This window comes from Artemia sp. Qi Xiang Cuo, chromosome 1 (genome assembly GCF_049724085.1).
Source record: "Artemia sp. Qi Xiang Cuo chromosome 1, ASM4972408v1, whole genome shotgun sequence".
Classification (NCBI taxonomy): domain Eukaryota; kingdom Metazoa; phylum Arthropoda; class Branchiopoda; order Anostraca; family Artemiidae; genus Artemia; species Artemia sp. Qi Xiang Cuo.
The window spans coordinates 43,774,804-43,794,593 of NC_142794.1; the positions used below are offsets into that span (position 1 = coordinate 43,774,804).

Consider the following 19,790-nt stretch of genomic DNA (forward strand, 5'->3'; position numbering starts at 1 on the left):
AGAGTTAACTTTATTTAGGTGAAGCTGCATCATTCTTAAATGTAAATATTTTTTTTTGTTATTAGGCTTTAGAATTCAAACTTCAAATTAGAATCCCACAAGCTTTGGTTTAGTGAGGTCTAATGGCGAACAATTTTGAAATTCGCCATTACTTTTCCTTTTAAGCAAAGGCTAATTACTTCTTATTTTTAGTGTGATATTTATAGTTTGGGATACATTCTGGTGGAACTGTTTCAGAAGTGGTCTACAGAATTCGAACGTGCAAAATGCTTTCAAGATCTTAGAAAACAAATTGTTCCTGCAAATGTTAAAAAAAAGTGGCCTGCCATTGTAAGTACTTTGCCACTTTTTGGAAATATTAGGGTGTTTTATTATCAGAACATTTTTTCCTTTCATTTTTAGATTCCTAATACACATGGGGAGGATATGGGAAGATGAAGGGATGTCTGTCCCTTCAAAGATTACAAAAAGGTACGGACATCAGTTACACATTTGATTTATCGTCAGTATAATGTGTCTTTATTTTGTTTTTGTTTTATTCTTTTAATTTGGGAAATACTCTTACCGTGGGCTCTAAGTATTCAAATCTTGAAGTAAATTAATGTTTTAATTTGACGAAGAGATACTTTACCAAAAACTGAGTACAAGTTGAATGTTAGAGACAAATTTTTGCATAGTCAAAAATTTTATTTTTTGAATTTTAAGGAGCACAGATCTCCCTTGAAGAAGTGACGGTGAGCTGCTTCAAAATTTCGAATGAACTCTCTGTTTTTTTTTTTTTTTTTTAGTCTTCCCTGTAGTCTTCTAGATTTAGTTTTTTACATGTTTAAAGATTCAAAAGTATTTAAGGGTGTAATTTAAAACATGTTAAACTCAGGGGTTTGTCCAGGTTTTTTTTTGGAGGGGGGGGGAGGGGCGGGGGGTTAGGGGGTTACAAAAGAAAACTTTACAAAACGCATTAAAAATTTGTTTATATACACTTGTGTTAACTTTTTTAAGAGTTGGATAAAAATCTCAGGAGGAGGAGGGGGGGTCTTCAAACCCGTTAACACCCCCTATATACGGCCTTGGTTAAGCCGTAGATCTGAAATCGAGCAGCTTCTAAAAAACTTATAAGTAGAACCTCGTTATTTTTCCTTGCTTCTATTTTACTACTTATTGCATGAAGCAAAGACAGGGCCGTAGCTGCAGCATTTTTATTGGGGGGGGGTCAAGAGGGGCCCACATCCGGAGAGTCAAGGGGCACGGGCTATATAATATTTTTAAAATTATTGGGGGGCAACTGCCCCCCCCCCCTTGCTCTCCCCATGCCACTGAGCAAAGATGAAGATAGAAATTTTAGTGGCGTTTACAAAGTAAGGTCTCAGTAGGGGTCGTCAACCATCATAGATAATTCTATCCACTTCAAACCTATAAAGCAATCGAATGTTGTGTTGGTTGATCGTTGTTTGTGTCCTCTCAAGCGCCTTCCAACTTCCTTGGTGTTTTGGACTTGACAATGCATAAAAATTATATCGACCACTGTAAATAAATATAATACAGTATGATCATTCCCTATCTCAACCATGATACAAACCCGGACCGAGATGCAAGTACTCCGGAGAACATTTAAACAAGTATAAACATAAGCGACATTCGATTTTTTCACGGGTAGACAAGTCAGGTTTCTCTTGAACGCGAAACTCAGCTTCACCTTTGTAACACTAAATTTTAAAGAATCTAATTTTAAATTAATTTACTCCAATACTTATATAAAAATCGGTAATTAGGTTTCGAAGTCTCGAGTTGGTTTCAAAGGCATTTTGAGAAACTTTGTGCGAAAATACGTGGTCCAGGACACTGTACCGCTGATGGCAGATTAAATGGGAGGAACTGTTTGTACGCGCCGAGAATGTAGTAGCCAAAAATGTCTGAGTCGTGATCTTACTGTATATTATTTATATACAGTGATATCGACTTATCATGGGGAGCAATCATGGGGAGCAAAAAGTAAAGTGTTTTTTACGTCTAAGTGGGAGGGGGGATTTATGCTATTCTTTTCACTGGACAGATAATCTTATTTATCCCATTTATTTGCTCAACTTGATTAAAGCATAAATTAAAATCTACCTTTACAAGTATCTCTTTTTAAATGTGCTGTAAAAATAAATGTTGACTTAGAAGGAAATGAAACTGATGAGTTTATTAAGTATGTGTCCTCTCAAAAATTGTTTATCTGTTTTAGACAGAGCTAGTGCAAGATCTCATATTGCCGTTTCCGGATCGTAGACCTTCAGCTGCCGAATTGCTCAGAAGATTAAGTGAAATTTCAAGAGGTTTTCTTGAGGCGAGAAAAATTGGCTTTTGATTGCATGCCAGTTAGCATTGTTCTCAGTGCGAAATTACGGATTGGTTTAGCCAAAAGAGTGTTTGAAGAGTTTTGGCTTCGTTTTCTTTTAGAATTTAAGTGGAAAAAAATTTTGTATGCCGAGTTTGTTCAATAAGGCTCCCATGTATTTAAACGTCTAAAATTATTTAGTAATAGGTGCCAACTTCCAGGGAAACCCCAAGGGTCGACCCCAATGTTCTATGAATGCAACATCAAACCAACTTTAAGATATCAAATTGTGCTGAATTCTGCTTGGCTAATTTGAAAGAATATTCTTTCAACTTCGACAGATAATGAGTTTTAATTCGAATTCAATTGAGTATATACATACATTCTATAATTACACATTTACACAAATAATATAAATAGATCGTCAGGCTCAAAACCAAAATTCGAATTTAACACTTTACAATTTTAGAATATAGCGAAGGTAAGGATTGTCGGGTTTTCCGTTGGAAAATTTCATTTTATCATCTAATACAAATCTACAAATCTACTTTTAATAATTGATTCATTTTTGGGAATATAACGTAGTTTTCCAACTAAAGGCTAGGACAAACTTATTGCCCCAAACACGGCTAGTCTCCCTTGCCTTTTATGTGGTAGATACACCTTTGCAATGGCGCCAAGTGAGCAAAGGCGCCCTAGAGGACTCTTATAAAGACGGTAAGGCACTTAAAACAAAAACTCAGATGCGCCCTTAGGTATTGGACACGAAGAATTGGCAAAAAGCATATGCCAGTAATTTATACAGCCTTTTATGAGTGATTTTCTGTATTCGATCTTAATACGTTAAAGTCGTTACAGAAGAATGTTCTCAAATGTGGTTTCATTCTCTGAACTTGCATTTAACGAAAGATGGCAATGGAACCGTGTGCAGTATTAAATTTAAAACACATATGATGCCAGTGAAAGCTAGGGACACGCCAAAATTCATTTCCATGTTCAAGTCATCTGCATATGGTGGATGTTTTATGTGGTAACGTTCTATTAGGAAGTGCGTTCCGTTTGTATATCGACAACCAACGGATGGGCTCGTGTTTGTGCTGGAACAATTACGAAGCTTAAAAGCCGTAGTATAAGATTGAAGACCTTCAAATTTGTCTTTGAACTGCCACTCATGAAGGTAGGCACTTGCGTAGCGGGATTGGACAATGAAACTCAAGTAGTACAGCCAGTCTGGTAAACCAGTGATGGCCCTGAAAAAAAGATATATACTTTCTAAACTATTGATTTTGCCAAAAATACTTAAATGTACCGAGGATTTTAAACAGAAATTAGGTCGAGCAAATTCGGTGACTTGGGTTGGAATTAGAAATAGAAAAGAAAACCAAAAGGTAGTCTTTGTATGCATTTGTGGGAAAATTGAGAACTTATTTACAGAACAAAAAGATACATTTATATTTTTTTGGAGGAGGAGGGGGGGTATGAGGAGGGAGGTTTACACCCATGGTTCCGTACTCGAAGTTCCTAAGTCTTTGGGCCATTACCAATATTAACTATTGGATGGTGGAACAGTGCCATGTTCCACCATCCAATGTTTCTCCGATTGATCATCAATCAATATAGTTGATCAGAAGAGCTCATTTTGGCGAATTAGTCGACACGTAAGAGAGCTAAGAAACTAAGGGTGGTATGATAAGAGTTATGGATACTCTACCAGAGCCAATACAAAAACATAGAATGTATTTTTGAGAGTGGAAATGAGGTTCTGCATAAGATCTTGATATCGAAGTCTAACCGTATGATATGAAATTCAGGTAGCCCTTAATCAGTTACGAAACAAATATTGTAAAAGTATTACTGATTGCTCACTATTTGCTATCAATGACGAACTAAAAATCATGAAGCGTAAAATTAGGGTACGTGTTGCTTTGAAAGCTTAGGGAAGCGGGATTTCCGCGGGGCAACTCTCTTCCTCTGTTCACGTTTTTGGTCCAGATATCAAAATATGAACTTCGACCAAACTTATAAATCCTAAATCAAACACTGCGTAAATCCTACCTATTAATAATCGAAGAGTAACATTCTTACTCAGTAGCTGGAATCTTGTGTTCAAAAGTGTAAAAATTGATCAATATATTAGGGAGTCAGATTGAAAGAAATATAATGAAACATGGAAATTATAAACAAAACACAAGATGTTAATTATTAACAAAATCCGTTTAAGATAATGAATACGAATCCTTTAATTATGTATCGGGAGACTACAATGACAAGAAATAGATTAGATCAGAGGGAAGGAAACCGCTTAATTGTAAGATAGCTTTTGTAAAAAGTATGCGGGCAATTTGCAAATTTTTGTTCTTAATTATCTGCAATTAAGGGCCCCGCAGATACATCTGCACCAATTTTTCCTGGGACAGGGAGGGTCGATCTTTCCGTGGGTACTTTTGGGGATACGCTTCAAAATAATAACCGTCATTTGTTTTATATTTTTAATGACTGAAGGTGGCCCCTTTAGACCTCCAGCATGGGCATCTTTGTTCTATTTGCCAGTTCTATATATAATATGAAGTATATATATATATATATATATATATATATATATATATATATATATATATATATATATATATATATATATATATATATATATATATATATATATATATATATATATATATATATATACATATATATACATATATATATATATGTGTGTGTGTGTGTGTATAATGCATATCAGCTGAGTCCTTCAGTTAAGAGCGAATTGATTTAGACTGGTGAACTGAATCCTGTCCATGGGCAAAGGTTTCCCCATCCCTGCTTTGGAATGGTATTTCGCAATTTTTTTATTTATTTTTTAAAATAATAATTGAATTTGATCTCTTTTTATTTCTGACAGGTGATTTCGCATTTATTTACAAGCTATACGGACTCAAGCTCAGCCAAACTCAAACTCTGTTTCAACTCTTATTGTCACATATACCCATTTAAAAATGTTTTACGATTACCACTTGAGAACCCAATGCCCGATTTCGGGAAATAAAATGTCAGCTATCCTTTGCTGTAAAATATAATTATGACTTTAAGTTATAAAGATCAGGAGTCAAACATGACAAAATAAACAAAAATTGGTATAAAGTATTACCTCATAACTGAAGTTCCCAACAGCAAATAAATTACTGTTAAATATACTGAAATTGTTGCTGCTGTGAATGAGTCTCTAATAACCATGAGCAGTGCTACAGTCTGTTGTTCCATGAAGACGTAAACTGACCACAGTATTAGGGAATATCTAGCCCAAACCAGTATTTCTCCTGCAACGCCTTCTTCTTCATACTTGAGTAGTTGCCTAGTGTTTAATCCTGACTTGGCAAGTTGCAAGCCCCTAAAAATAAATCAGCAATGAAAACAACTGAATAGCCTACTAGTCCATAAGTCTAGATTCAAACACGGGATATTCCCGGGAAAGCTCAATTGCTTTTTAATAGTTAAATAATTGTTGAGTTAAACAGGATAACACTGATAAACAAAAATTTGCTCAAGAAATAAGCTTTACGGTTTCAAAAGGTTTTTTTGCGTTGCGTCTGAAGATTGGGTGGAAAAAGAAATCTACCTTCCAATTTTGTGTTTTAAACTCGTTTACGCTTGTTTTGAGGTAAAATTTGAATGATGTTGTTTTAAGATAAGATATACTAAAAAAAAAATAAGCCTAGATGGCCCAAATTTGCATTTGGATTCAAAATTAAATACAAAGAATAAACCAAAAGATGGTCAATAAATTGAGAGAAAGGGAAAAACAATTTGACATTGAAAACATAAAATGACTGCGGGAAGGTGACATCTTGTATAGGGAAATCGATGAACGTGCATCTATAAAAAAAATTCTGCGATTCCGTAGTCATGATACTCTTTGGAGCATTTGTCTTGCCCCTCTTGCATACACCTCTTCACAATTGGTTATATTTTACAGTTGCAAAAGTTGAAATCAACATATATGCCATTTTATTTGTTCTCTTTTTTTCTTGAGTAATTCATAATGACAATGAAATGGAAATATTAAAAGCAAATATAAAATACTATTAGAAAATACTATTTTTAGCGCGATGCGTGGCTACTTTGGCACCAATTCATAAAAATGTTGGGGGGTATATTTTAAAAATTTAGAGGGGGTTAAGTTTGTTTTCTTTTCGATTTTTTTTTTAGTAAAAATATCAAAAAAGGGTATTTATCAATGGATATGTAAAAAAGAAATGGTATTTTTTATTCCAATTGGTGTCATTGAACGGTTTTCTAATATCCAAAAGATGTAAGATCTCTCACCTTGTTTCTGGGAATTAACGTTTATTGTAAAGCACAAAAATGGCTTGTTGATTTCCTGAAAAACAATTGTTAACAGATTTATAAAACAAAATCAGAAAACTCATATTTTCTCCCTAACTCTAATTCCTAATAAGGAAAAATCCTAATTATATGACCAATGACCACTAAGAAACTTCGTCTGGAACTGACGTCAATGCCTGATTTTGGACTAAAACTTCTAACTTGCATCCATAGTCTCTTATTGTTTTCTTTCCTTGGTTTGTTACGTTTTCCCAAGCAATAGTTCAAAATCTAACTAAACTGCTGTTACCTGTAGCTACTATCGGTCACTTTTGAATTCTACATCGTAAATATGTGTTTTCAATTTTCTATTTCAACCTGGAGCTACTCTATTACATAAATTTGTGTTACAGTTTTGTCATCATCATTACAACCTAAGGCCGTATTCAGGAGAGGAGTTGGGGGGTTTAACCTCTACCCTCCCCCGAAATGTTTGTCCGACTCGTAGAAACGTAATAAAAATGCATTAAAAGACATTTTGATGTTTTTTTTTATTTTTTTGTACCCCATCCCTCCCCCACCGAACAAAAATCCTGGATACGGCCCTGTTACAACGGTTGTATGTTTCTGCTATAAAAAGCTGTTTGGATATCAGACGAAAGCTAGGTTATAATAAGAATCCAATTTTGCTTCGCCAGCCAGATTTTGTATTGCCCTCTCAAAAAGAAGTAGGTCTTCACATGGGCGAATATTTGGTTCCCTCCGGTTTAAGATAAGAAAAAAAAACGTTCTTCCGACCGACAAAGTGAATAAAACAATTAAAGGCTTGTAATTAAGACTTATTCCATAATAGGCTTGTCACTTCAGTTGTTCAGGATATTGTTTACTAGAAATATTTGAGTTCTCTTTCCCCGTAAGCATTCTTAAATGCCTGAATAGATTAGGAAAAGGATGCTTCTTCACCAAAAAATTTTTACAGATAGGATTAATTCTTTCCCGAGGAATAATTCTGAGCTTCCCTGCTCTGCCCTAAACGAAGTTAAAAAAAAAAACGCGTATATGACATAATTCGGTTTTATATAAGGCTTACTATGAAACAAAATATCAAACCCTCGCCATTGTTCCTTAATGTATTATATATAAAAAAAAACAAGTTTTTTTAACTGAAAGTAAGGAGCGACATTAAAACTTAAAACGAACAGAAATTATTCCGTATATGAAAGGGCTGTCCCCTCATCAACGCCTCGCTCTTTACGCTAAAGTTTGACTCTGTCTCACAACTTTATTTTTTTAAACAATAAAAAACTTTAGCGTAAAGAGCGAGGTGTTTGATAACCACTACTATAGAATATCTTTTCTTGAATCTCATGTACTGAAGCTATAATACTTAGTATTGTCTTAGAGGTTGGGATTGAAAGGATTTTTTCTTTAACAAGTAGTTTAGCAGAAAGCAAATTTTGTTTTCAGTTCGATTTGCCAACCAGAATTTGTCAAATGATTTTTGTTTTGATGACTAGCGGAAAAAAAATCACTTGCCTGCTGTCTGAACTTAGCTGTAATTTCGAACCCTCACCTAGCATTTTCATAATTTTTTTTCCTTTGAATTGGCTTCCGGCTACTTAAAGAGGGGAGACCCGCCTAAATTGAACTGTACTAAATATTTTTTTATGTATATTATTCGGGTTCTGCACTGTTGCTGGAGCAATAAAAAACATTCATTCAATGTCTGACCTTCCCTCTCCCACTCTCTCTCTCTCCCTTATTCTCTGTTTTATCATATCCTTCTTTGTTTAACTGGTGATCTTCCTAATTAGAAAGAAAAACTTACTCACCAGAATAATATAGCCGTGGAGCTAAATACAGATATAAGAGAAAGGGGAAGTGAATACAGTAAATAGGCCATTTGAAAAAGAGGTCCAGAATAGTGTCCTTCTCGAGATTCTTGGTAGTAGCGTGTTCTAAAGCATGGATATGTCCAGGCTACTGTCGCAATAGATAGGAAAGAAACCCCTGCCAAAGCATTGAAGATTAGACCACTTCTTGTAGTAAAGGATTGCTGATAATCCTGTAAAATAAAAAAGGAAAATTAACATTATGATCCTGTAAAATCAGGATTCGATCCCACTTTAAGGGGCTGTAGTTTCAGAAAGATTAAGACACCTGCGTCACGTTTTTCAGATAATAGTTTGCAAAAATGGTGCATTTTGTCAATCTAGCTGGGCGAAACGAAAAACAGAACGTCCTCGAATGGGTTATGAAGAGGTTTATAAAAAAAGACTGAAAGGAAGTAGAAACTTCATGGGAAGGATTAAAGAGTGAAGTTCTATGCAGAGTGGCATGGAATAGATGCTTGTGCATCTGGAGTAATTTCAAGCGGCTTGGTGAGGCATGAGTTGAATATTTTTATAGTTTTGTGTAATATAAAAAGATCAGTATTAGACAACTGATAACTTGGAAAAAGAGTAAGAAGCGATTATTATTTTGAATACTACTACTAACAACTCACCGCAGCACCAAGCCGTCTGAGGCCAACATAGCTACGCACGCTCCTCCTCCATCCCAATTTATTCAAAGCCTCCCTTTTTACACCTGCCCACGAAGTTCCCATTTCCTTTAAATCTTTCTCTATGACGTCCTCCCACCCCAGACGGGGACGTCCTGCTTTCCGTTTAGACCTAGACGGTGGGCCAAAAGAACAATATTCGGCAATCTGTCATCCTTCATCCGCAAAACGTGTCCTAGCCACCTCAACGTTTCTTTCATTATAGCCCTAGAAAGTCGTATTGAACCACATTTTTCGTAGAGCCTATCGCTTGAAATACGGTCGCTCAGCCGGGTACCCAGAACAATCCTTAAGCAATTTCTCTGGAAAACATCTAGCAAATCTTCATCCGCTTTTCGGAGCGTCCATGCTTCAGAGCCATATTTGACCACTGTCATCACTGTAGCTTCTAATATTCGAATCTTGGTTTGGAGACTTATCTGCCTATTCTTCCCAACTTTTTTTAACTGTGAAAAACCACCATGAGCCTTGGCTATTCTACTTTTAACATCTTCACTGCTCCCACCATCTTTACTAACGATGCTAGCAAGGTAAGTGAAGCTGCTCACCTGATCAATCTATTCATCATCCAATATCACCTTTTCCTCTCCACTTATTCATAGCCTTAGTGACTAAGTCTTCCTAACATTAATTTGCAAACCTATTCTAGCACCTTGAACTCACAAAACCTCTAAAAGTTCATTTCTTTTGCTCACAATTTCATCTAGGATGCATAAATCATCAGCATAATCTAAATACAGGAAAGTTTTTCCTCCCCATTTGATTCCGTGGTCTCCCAATGCCTTTCCTGTGCTCCTTAAAACAAAGTCCATCAAAATAATCCATATAAAGGGGGATAGAACACAATCCTGCTTAACTCCTGATTTAATACAAAACCAGCTGCTAACCTTATTTCCTACCTTAACCGCAGCAGTGTTATTCTCGTACATAGCACTAATCACTTTAATGTATTTGTCTGGTATACCATACAAGGATAAAACCTTTCTAAAGCTCTTCTATCGACAGAATCGAACGCTTGCTCATAATCTATAAAACTGAGGACCAAAGGTGTTTGAAAACTCAGACACTTCTCAATTACTAACCTAAGAATGAAAATTTGGTCGACACATCCTCTATCCTTTTTAAAACCGCACTGTTCTTCTCCTATAACTTTGTCTACAGCATCTCTAAGTCTAAAAAATATCATATACTAAGTAATTTGCTACCTACAGACACCAGACTAATGCCTCGATAACTACCACACTCACTTTTATCACCTTTCTTATAAAGTGGCTTAATTAGGGTTTTCCTAAAATCGTTAGGGACTTCCCCTTTTTCAAAACTCATAATTTTCAGTAACTTATTTCTAACCTCAGAGCCACCATATTTAAGAAACTAATTTACCACCCTATCAGCACCTGGAGCCTTATTATTTTTTAATCCTTTTAGTACTGTAGTTAATTCATCCTCACAAATCAAATCTTTCATCACATCCAAGGTATCACACACTTTTTCATTTTCCTCTATATCCTTTCCTGCAACCCTATCTCGGTTAAGCCAATTCTCAAAATGTTCGGCCCACCTCTCTTTAGTTTTTTCCTTATCGCTAATTGCGGCCCCAGTCCTATCTTTAACTAGGCCAAGTCCACTTAAAATTCTCTCTTTCAATTTATTGACGTGTTACTTAAATATTTTACAATTACGCCGTTTACCTCCATTTTCTGAATCCTTATCGATAGTTTCCATGGCCCCAATTTCATACGACCATCGTTCTTTTATTAATGGTTTCTTGACTGGCCTTATGTTCCATTTATTTTTGTATGATCTATCACTCAGATAATTCTTGTACAAGTCCCTTCTTCTTTCAATTAAACATAAAGCCTTTTAACTAATATTCTTAGCTGTAGTTCTAGCTTCCTTCCCTAATACACCTTCAGCAACTTCACAAATTATTTTTCTAAAATTATTCCAACCATCTTTCACATTATCAAATTTTAAACTCTCAAGTTTAGTATTCAACAGTTCCTGGAAAGTTTCTCTCAAATTCCTATCCTGGAGTCTACCATCATCATAACTTCCCGGGAGGTAGTTACCCTTCCGATATTTCAGCTTTAAATTAACCCTTTACACTCCTAGATGGGGATCTTTAATTTTAACATCAATAACGGCACTCCTATATACCCTAGTATCTTGTATTGATCCTGCCAGTCTTTGGTTTACTATAACATAATCAATAAGGTTTGTCGTCTTACCATCACGTGAATACCATGTTAACTTATGAGCCATTTTATGACCAAACACCGTATTGGTTATAATTTGATTGTTATACCTACAATATTGCAAAAGACTGTTTCCCTTACTGTTTCCTTTTTCTAAAGCAAATTTATCATCCTAAGGCTAGGATACCATCTATCCCAATTTTTACTGACCTGGGGGTTAAAATCTTCGAGTAATAACATCATATTTCTACCTGGGACCCTGTCTATTTGCTCCTGTAACTGTAAGTAAAATTCATCTGAGTCACTAGTATCTCCGTCAGTCGGTTCTACAGGGGCGTATACTACTATAACTGATATCCTGAACTTTTTAAAAATGAGCATTTTGTATTCTATTATTAATACCTTCCCAGCCTAAACAAGACTTAGCAGCTTCCTTATTCAGAATGAGCGCTGCTCCCTGTCTATGTAACCCATCCTTCCTGCCTGAGTAAACAAATTCTATATCCCCTAATTTCATGCTTCCTACCCCTGGGATATGAGTTTCTGAAACTCCTAATAAATTCAGTTCGAATCATCTGAATTCGTCAGTCAAAATGCCGATACGATAGTCGTTTTTTAAAGTCGTAACGGTGCAAGTTCCAATTTTCATGTTCTTTAAGTCATTAAAATTATTGTCGCTCCAGTAAAAGTAATAGTCCTGGTTACCAGTACAGGACGGGGATCACATATCTTTTCAAGGCTTCACCCAAGTGCTTAATCCAGCTTAGAACCGGACAGCAAGAAGTCCCTGGGACCTCCATGAATGGAGGCTTTGTGCAATCCTGGGCACATCTTGGTCACAACATGGTTTTCAGCACTTGGCGATGCTCTTCTATCAATAAGAGTCGAAATCCTGCACAGACAGTCTCAAGCTTATTACTTCCGACTCATTATATATTCATGCCTAAAAATATTATGCTACTACGGGGAGGCAGTCCGTAATAGATAAATTAGCTAGGAAGAGGTTTTTCAGCCCGAAGACGCTCGTCAAAACATACCAAGCCCAGAAAAATTGTCCATTAGTCAGAATCCCGTGCGAATGCTATGTCGTTTACTAGGCTATAATTTCCTCGAAGGGCGCCACTCCTCAAGTGGGAATAGAGTTGACCGCAAGGTCCTCAGTCTTGCAGGTATCCCGAAAGGGTCGAGGCATCCCTTTGCAAAGCCCGTTGTCCATAGATCTGGATCTTACGCCCTGCCGCAGTTGTCCTCATATAGAGGATCCTCCCACCATGGTGTTTTGCATCACCATGTCATTTAACCCATTACTGGGAGAAGGTTTGTAACTCATGGGACTCATGGACAAACCAGTGGGCCCTTTTAAGTGTACATTTGAGGTGCCTTCTTCCTCCTCCGCCTGTATTTATGACCCCAGGCGAGGGTGCCCCAGTTTCTATTATGGACCCCTAGGGACAAGGTCCCCCTTGGTCCGTGCCTCCTATGGAAGTACCCTACATATCAGTAGGGCGTTCCCCTGTCACCAACTGGGAACACTCTGAATGGCTTGGGGGAGGCCAGGAACATAAAAATGAAATTAATTAAAAATATTAAGTTTCTTTTGAACATGGAGAATGATATAGTCTTCTGTATGACCTTTAAAACATCAAATTATTATAGAGAAGTATGAATAAAGTTATACAGAAGACTTTTTGGTTTTTTTATTTAATATAACTCAACATTAGCTTGTAAAACTAATGTCTAGCCGAATTTATTGATTTACTTCAACATTAGCTTTTAAAACTTATGTAAAAACTAATGTAAAACAAATGTGTAGCCTGTTTTATTGATTTACTTCAACACTAGCTTGTAAAACTAATGTAAAACTAATATCTAGCATAATTTATTGATTTACTTCAAAATTAGCTTGTAAAACTAATGTCTAGCCGAATTTTTTGATTTACTTCAACATTAGCTTATAAAACTAATGTAAAACTAATGTCTAGCCTGTTTTATTGATTTACTTCAACACTAGCTTGTAAAACTAATGCAAAAAACTAATATCTAGCCTAATTTATTGATTTACTTCAACATTAGCTTGTAAAACTAATGTCTAGCCTAATTTATTATTTTGAATGTGAGTCCTTTATTCATGTGATATTGATAAACGAACACATTTCTCGAACTTAGATATGATATTTAGTTGTTTTTTTTTCTTAAAACGTATCTCCTTACTTTTTCTGTGAAGTCACTGCTACCTTCCTTAAAATCCATGAATAAAGGCTAAATTGAACTTATTATACCAAATAAAACAAATAAGCGCACTAAGACTGTAAGACGCACAAATCGAGACTAGGTTTTGGGAGTTGTTTTGTGATGACGTAACGCGTATGAGCCAAGCCAAATTAAACAAATAATGTTTAAGCATTCACTGATAAGGAAGCGTAGCCGATGGATTCACTAAAATGCTCACTGTAAAAACTGGGATTTATTGACATGCGTTGTTTAGGGCTGCCACGTCACTTTTTAAACTATTGAATGACTGTTGTAGATTCAAATACACCAAAAACCTAAAACAAAATGTGGTAAGTTAACTAGACATCAGTCACTAGCATAGTCTTTCAAATCATATACTGCTCCTTACATCTCTTCAAGTATTTATTATATATAAAAAACAAGTTTTTTCTACTTAAAGTAAGGAGCAACGTTAAAATTTAAAACGAATAAAAATTATTACGTATATTAGGTGGGGTGCCCCTTCCTCAACTCTCGCTCCTTACGCAAAGATCTTAAAGATCTTCTCATTCAAATTCAACGGTCCTTGTGCTTCAGCAGTCTTTCTTAAAGAATTGTAACAAAAAGTCAAACTTTAGCGTAAAGAGCGAGAGTTGAGGAAGGAACAGCCCCCCTCATATACGGAATAATTTCGGTTCGTTTTAAGTTCTATGTTGCTCCTTACTTTCAGTTGAAAAAACTTTTTTTTCATCTCTGACCGTTTTTCAAATCATCTAATTTCCCCGATTTTCCAAAATCGGGCAAATTTTGTCAGGCTCGCCGCTTTTGATAGGTGACATTAAACTTTATGAATTTCACAATTTTGGAATCACCATAAAAAACCAATTATGTCGATGAATCAATTGTTGAGAAAATTCCGTCCTTTAAAGTTTCAATTATTATAGACCGAGTCGCTCCTTACTTAAATTTCGTTACCCCGAATTGTTTGGAACAATTTGTAAATTTTTTACATTTTTTTTTAATAAATTGAAAACTTTCTAACTTATGAAACAAGTTTAACCGGTTTAATAGTTACTATAAATTAAAACAATAACAGTTTAGAATCATAAACTCAACCCGAGGCCTTATGTTCAAATTCTTTTTTTCTTAACTAAACTTAAGCAAGCTCCAGGCTTGTCATCAATAAATAGTGTTTGCGGTCTTATGTTGATCCAATTTGTGTGAATATAGCATTTTAAATGCTTTTTTCCGGTCTTCCAATTTTTGGACGATGTCGTAATAATTTTAACTAGGTTTCATAAAGCTTAATTACTTCTAAAAATTGTCAGTTAAGGAGAAAGAAAAGACTAGGCATAAAAGTAAATATAACAATAAAAATAAGAATGTACTCACTGTTTGCCCAAAGTAGAAAACCCAAAGCAAAAGAAAATAACAAGGCAAAAGTAGCAAGCGAGAAGCAAAGTGTTTAAATCCATGCCGATTTAGGTTCATTGTGGTTTGAAAATGCCGCCTGAAAAGAAAAACTGCATCAATAGCTACCGTTAAAAATAATCATAGAAAGATTCGGTGTATTTCCCCGCGAAAAATTCCACCGGACAATTTCCCTTGGAAAATTCTCTCCACATGTAAAGGTGAGCAGCCACATGGAAATGAAGACGAATGAAAAGAGTAAAGAAAAGAAGGAATTCTGGAATGTTCAACCTATATTTCAAAATACATATAAAACATATGGTGATGAGTAACACAGTTTGTGGTAACGAACTGTAAGTAAGCAACGACTCGGGGCAATGCTAACCGAAACTCTAAGACATGGAATTTTGATAGCAATTAATGCATCAAAAGAAATGGCTTTTTATGCCGATTCCAAATATATAAATTTTATTAAGTTTAATGTCACCCATCAAAAGCTTCGAGTCTGAGGAAATTTGCCTTTTTTTGAAAAAGGAGGGAAACGACCCCAAAAATGGAAGTGATTTTAATAAAATTCGCACCATTAGATTCAATATATTAGAGGGTCCTACTGTGGAAGTTCAAGCTCCTATCTACCAAAATATGAAATTTGGCATATTTTTTTCCAGATGAAAGATCACTGATGCGTCTTTGTTTTTGTTTTCCCAGGGGTGATCTTATCGAACCTGATGGTCCTATAAGATCGGAAGAGAGCTCATTCGAACTGAAATTAGAAGTTCTAGTGGCCATTCAAGTAACCAAAAATATGTCGCCACTCGAAAGGGGCGTTTTCTGCTATTTGTGGACCCAAACCACGACTTTATCCCATGGAGAGCCAAGTTGTTACTGATTAAAAATCATGAGATAGCCAATAAAATTAATATAGACAAATACTAAATAAATTGAGCTTCCCAGTTGCGGAAGAAGTTATGCCATGCGGCTGCGTATTCGTTTCTGAAAAGTAACATAGTCCATACAAGGGAAACGGTTAATAATGGAAATGGACATTTATCCTAATGCTATATTTAATTGAGTTAATTGAGTTGATTTTTCATGAAATTAGGTTTAGGGATGCATAATTGTGCCACAGCTATTATGAGGGAGGGTAGTGGCTCATTTTATAGGTGGGGGTGGGCAGATGCCTCAAAGAGTACATTCAGATAAATTAAATTTTTAGTGGACGCATTCTCGATCGCAATGGGTGAACTGGTATCGTAAATAATATAGTTGTCGGTACCAGACCAAGTCTACAGGAAGTAATTACAGGTACTTCTTAGTGCCAATCTATTATCTCTGTGTACTTCCATCATAGGGCAACCCTTCTACGGTTGCCATTAATTTCATATTTTTCAAATTATTGTCTTTAACCTTTATCTTACTCTACTATGGTAACTCAACCTCGATAGACACGAAAAAAAATATATATATATAAAATATATTCTACCTATATTTTGGAATATAGGTAGAATATTCCAAAATTCCTTCTTTTACTCATAATTTTTATTTGTCATGCTTTCCCTTTGGCTGCTCAATTTTACAAGACGGGAGAACTTTCTGAGGGTGAATTGTCCGTGGGGAAAATTCTCCAGTGGGTATACGCCTAGCATTATTCATAGATCAGAATAAAAATAGAAACAAGTCTTTTTGAAACCTTCACAAATTTTGAATAAAAAGATATAGTTTTATTAACATTGTAAGGCGCAAATGCAAGCAATTTTTCAGCAGTGACCCGCAAAATATTTTATTTTTGTATACTCTGTAACATAGCTTTGACGTCTCGACTTAAAATACGTTCATCCCTAACATTTTCCTACGAATAAATTGAAATTGTCTATAAATTAGAAACACAATCGAAATTTTATTTGAATATTATCTTCATTTTTCTAAAATAATCTTCATTACAATGCAGAAAAATTCTTCGTGATTCCAAGCTGAAAACAAGGCTTCTTAATAACTTTTACTCGTTATTAGAGGAAGGAAACAAATCAAAAGTATTGCTCTTTAATAATCCTTAAGGTACTTTATTGACCCTGTAAGATCTCTTGAACACTCTTAAATACTTTTTCTATGTGGTAGATCGAATATATCTGCGACTTAATCGAGTGTCGTAACAATAATCGATACGAGTACATAAAGACTGATAAAAAGGAGTGAGAAAAAATACTAGTGTAAAAAGGCCAATCTGTTTTTATTCTGAGTTATAATCTCAAGGATACAAGGATTACACTATTTCTGCTACCGACAACGACTTATCGCAGTACCAACATCCTCTACGCGAATCTATTCAAAGCTTCGGTCTTTTCCCCCACCTATGAAGTTCTAATATCCTTCATTTTAAGGGTATCTTCCTTCTTCTAGACTACAAATATGGATTGGTTGTTTCCAACTTCTTTTGTCAATGCAGAACATCTACAAAATGTGAAAAGATCTTGAGTTGTAAAGTTGTAATAGTTGTAAAATTGATTTGTAATTTCAACTTAATGTTTGATAAGTCACCTTGGAGACATTATCATCCTATAGCGTACCTCAGAAGCTTATATTAAGAATATATAAAAATAGCCATTTTCATATCCAGGAATCACAATTCTAAAGGGTAGCAAGATCAACAGCCTTAAACAGACAAGATACGGAGCAAGCAAGGAACAAATTCCTTGCCCACTAATAAGTTATTACTACCTCTTGAAATAAGGAACATAGCCAGATTTTCATTTCTGAATGGACCAAATTGATCATGGGAATGGGGATGTTCCGCCTTTTCCCATTTAGATTAATCGTCGTGATTTTTATTCAAGGATATTCTTCCTAAGAAATGAAATCGCCAATAATCTAAGCAATATTAGGTTGGATTTTTTCCAGGCAATTTCTTAATAAAAAGGAAATGTAATTTCCTTTTACACCTCTTTTTGACATTTTGTAAAAAAAAACAAATTAAAGTTTTTTGGTTTTGTTTGAGTAAAAATGTAATACATGGGAGATATTGATAAAACAAATTGTCAATATTTAACACAACAATTGTACAATTGAAACAAAAATATATTGATAACGGGCAAAATTTTTAATAAGACAATGAAAATTTATTACTCTCTTGCTAAGAAATTTTATCCGATATTATATATTTTCGTTTCAATTGTAAATGGAAAGGTAGCGTTGTCTAAGGATGTTTCCATGTCTTTTTATACCCGTTATCAAAAGAATTTTTATCCGTTATCAGTGTATTTTCGTTTCGATTGTAGACGAAAGTAAATTTTTGTTGTTGTTGATTCGAACTGTATTTTGGGGAGAAACTTGGTTTCGGAATCCTTTTGCTTCTGTTGTTCAAGGAGTACAAAATCATTAAATTTTTCACGGTTTTTCTTCCTTTAGGTCGTAAAATTTGCTGTCGAGACTTCGAGTTGTAAACAAACGAGTTTGTAACTTCTATAATCTATTACTACTACAGTAAGTCTCATTGCTTCGATACGAATCAGTTCAAAGTAAAAGAAATAAATCACTCTAAAAACAGCTCAGAAAATTTTTTGGTTATTACTTTATTTTTCACTGGTTTCCAGCTTTGTAGCACTATTTTGTTGACCAATGGGAAGCATGTAATTACTGCGAACTCTCAGTGGCGAACCAGGTTTTATAACAGCTACAAGTTTCCGAGCGTTGACGTCAATAGGATTCGTTAGATCTCTTTCAAAAATTGCGCGAACAAGATGGGTAATTTACTTTAAGTGAAGCTTTGTTATTTAAAGTTCAACGTTATTTATTTTACGTATTTAGAGTTCGTTATTTATACGTTCAAAATATGCTAGTACATATTCTTTAAATTCTTAGATTTGAAGAAAGGAAGACACTTCTTCACTCTGACTATAATTATTTTCGTCCTCCCTTTCTTGGGCATTCTTTTCAGTTAAACATAAGAATGTATATTTTTATTGTAAACCCTTCTGGGGAGCGGACCCAGAAATTTTGTCTGGAGGGAGGAATTAAACCTGAAATTTCATTAGTGGAGGGGGGGATTTTTTCACCTTCCTCATATGTTTATTTATCAATTTATCAACAGAATAGTAATAAAACTCACAAAAAATACCATAAGCATTTGAAGGTAGCAAATTTGCAGTTTTTCAATATTTAATTTATACAAACAGAAAAACAGACTATCAAGATTGTCTATGGTGCTTAGGTCTTCGTTATGTAAAGGCAGGGAAGGAAGAGGATTCCTTTACCTCCTAAGTTCTGTTGTGCACAGACCCTTGAATTGTTTTTCATTGGTAGCTTTTTCCACTTGGGGTGTGTTCTGGCATGCTCTTAAAGACATGATCTTTTCTTTTGATTTTCAATCGGAATTTAATTCATAATTTTTGAGCAATTATTAGAATAGACTAAATGCTTACCTCGTCAAGGAAGTCAAGGTTTGAAATGTGCCAGGACTTCCATAAGCAGTAAGGGGAACACGATGCTGTACGTCAACCGGCTCAGTGTCAAGTCCCACTGAAACCAAACGGCGAAATGGTGCCCCATCGGTTCGAAATCGTTCTACTAAAGCAGCTATTTGACTTGAAGATTCAATAAATCTCTCACGCGAACGACGATCAACAGTGGATAAACATACTAAAATTATAAAATATTATAAATTATACTAAAATGATAAGATATTGTAAATAGCGATACAAATGTCATTCAACTTCAAGGCAAGAGCTCAAAAATGCGCTCACCAAATCGGATTTGACTGGATAGAAAGTTGACTTGG

The 19,790-nt window shown here is 35.1% G+C and overlaps 2 protein-coding genes across 4 annotated transcripts in view; one reads left to right on the plus strand and one right to left on the minus strand.

Annotated features, from left to right (window-relative positions):
• Positions 1-2,491, plus strand: part of LOC148956352 (eukaryotic translation initiation factor 2-alpha kinase 1-like) — a 47,359-nt gene extending 44,868 nt beyond the window's left edge. For 2 of the 3 annotated variants that reach the window (XM_089106422.1, XM_089106368.1), the window contains exons 7-8: positions 193-330; positions 2,225-2,491. In XM_089106422.1, coding sequence (XP_088962548.1) covers positions 193-330; positions 2,225-2,347 — 261 coding nt within the window. In that variant the 3' untranslated portion in view covers positions 2,348-2,491. The remainder of the gene's footprint in view (positions 1-192; positions 331-2,224) is intronic. The other variant, XM_089106479.1, reaches the window with a different exon arrangement.
• A 165-nt stretch (positions 2,492-2,656) lies between these two features.
• Positions 2,657-19,790, minus strand: part of LOC148956353 (ATP-binding cassette sub-family G member 5) — a 43,866-nt gene continuing 26,732 nt past the window's right edge. Inside the window, exons 6-10 of the mRNA XM_089106263.1 lie at positions 19,435-19,651; positions 15,002-15,119; positions 8,470-8,702; positions 5,463-5,702; positions 2,657-3,567 (exon numbers count right to left, since the gene is read on the minus strand). Of these exons, the coding sequence (XP_088962389.1) occupies positions 3,198-3,567; positions 5,463-5,702; positions 8,470-8,702; positions 15,002-15,119; positions 19,435-19,651 (1,178 nt within the window). The 3' untranslated portion in view covers positions 2,657-3,197. The remainder of the gene's footprint in view (positions 3,568-5,462; positions 5,703-8,469; positions 8,703-15,001; positions 15,120-19,434; positions 19,652-19,790) is intronic.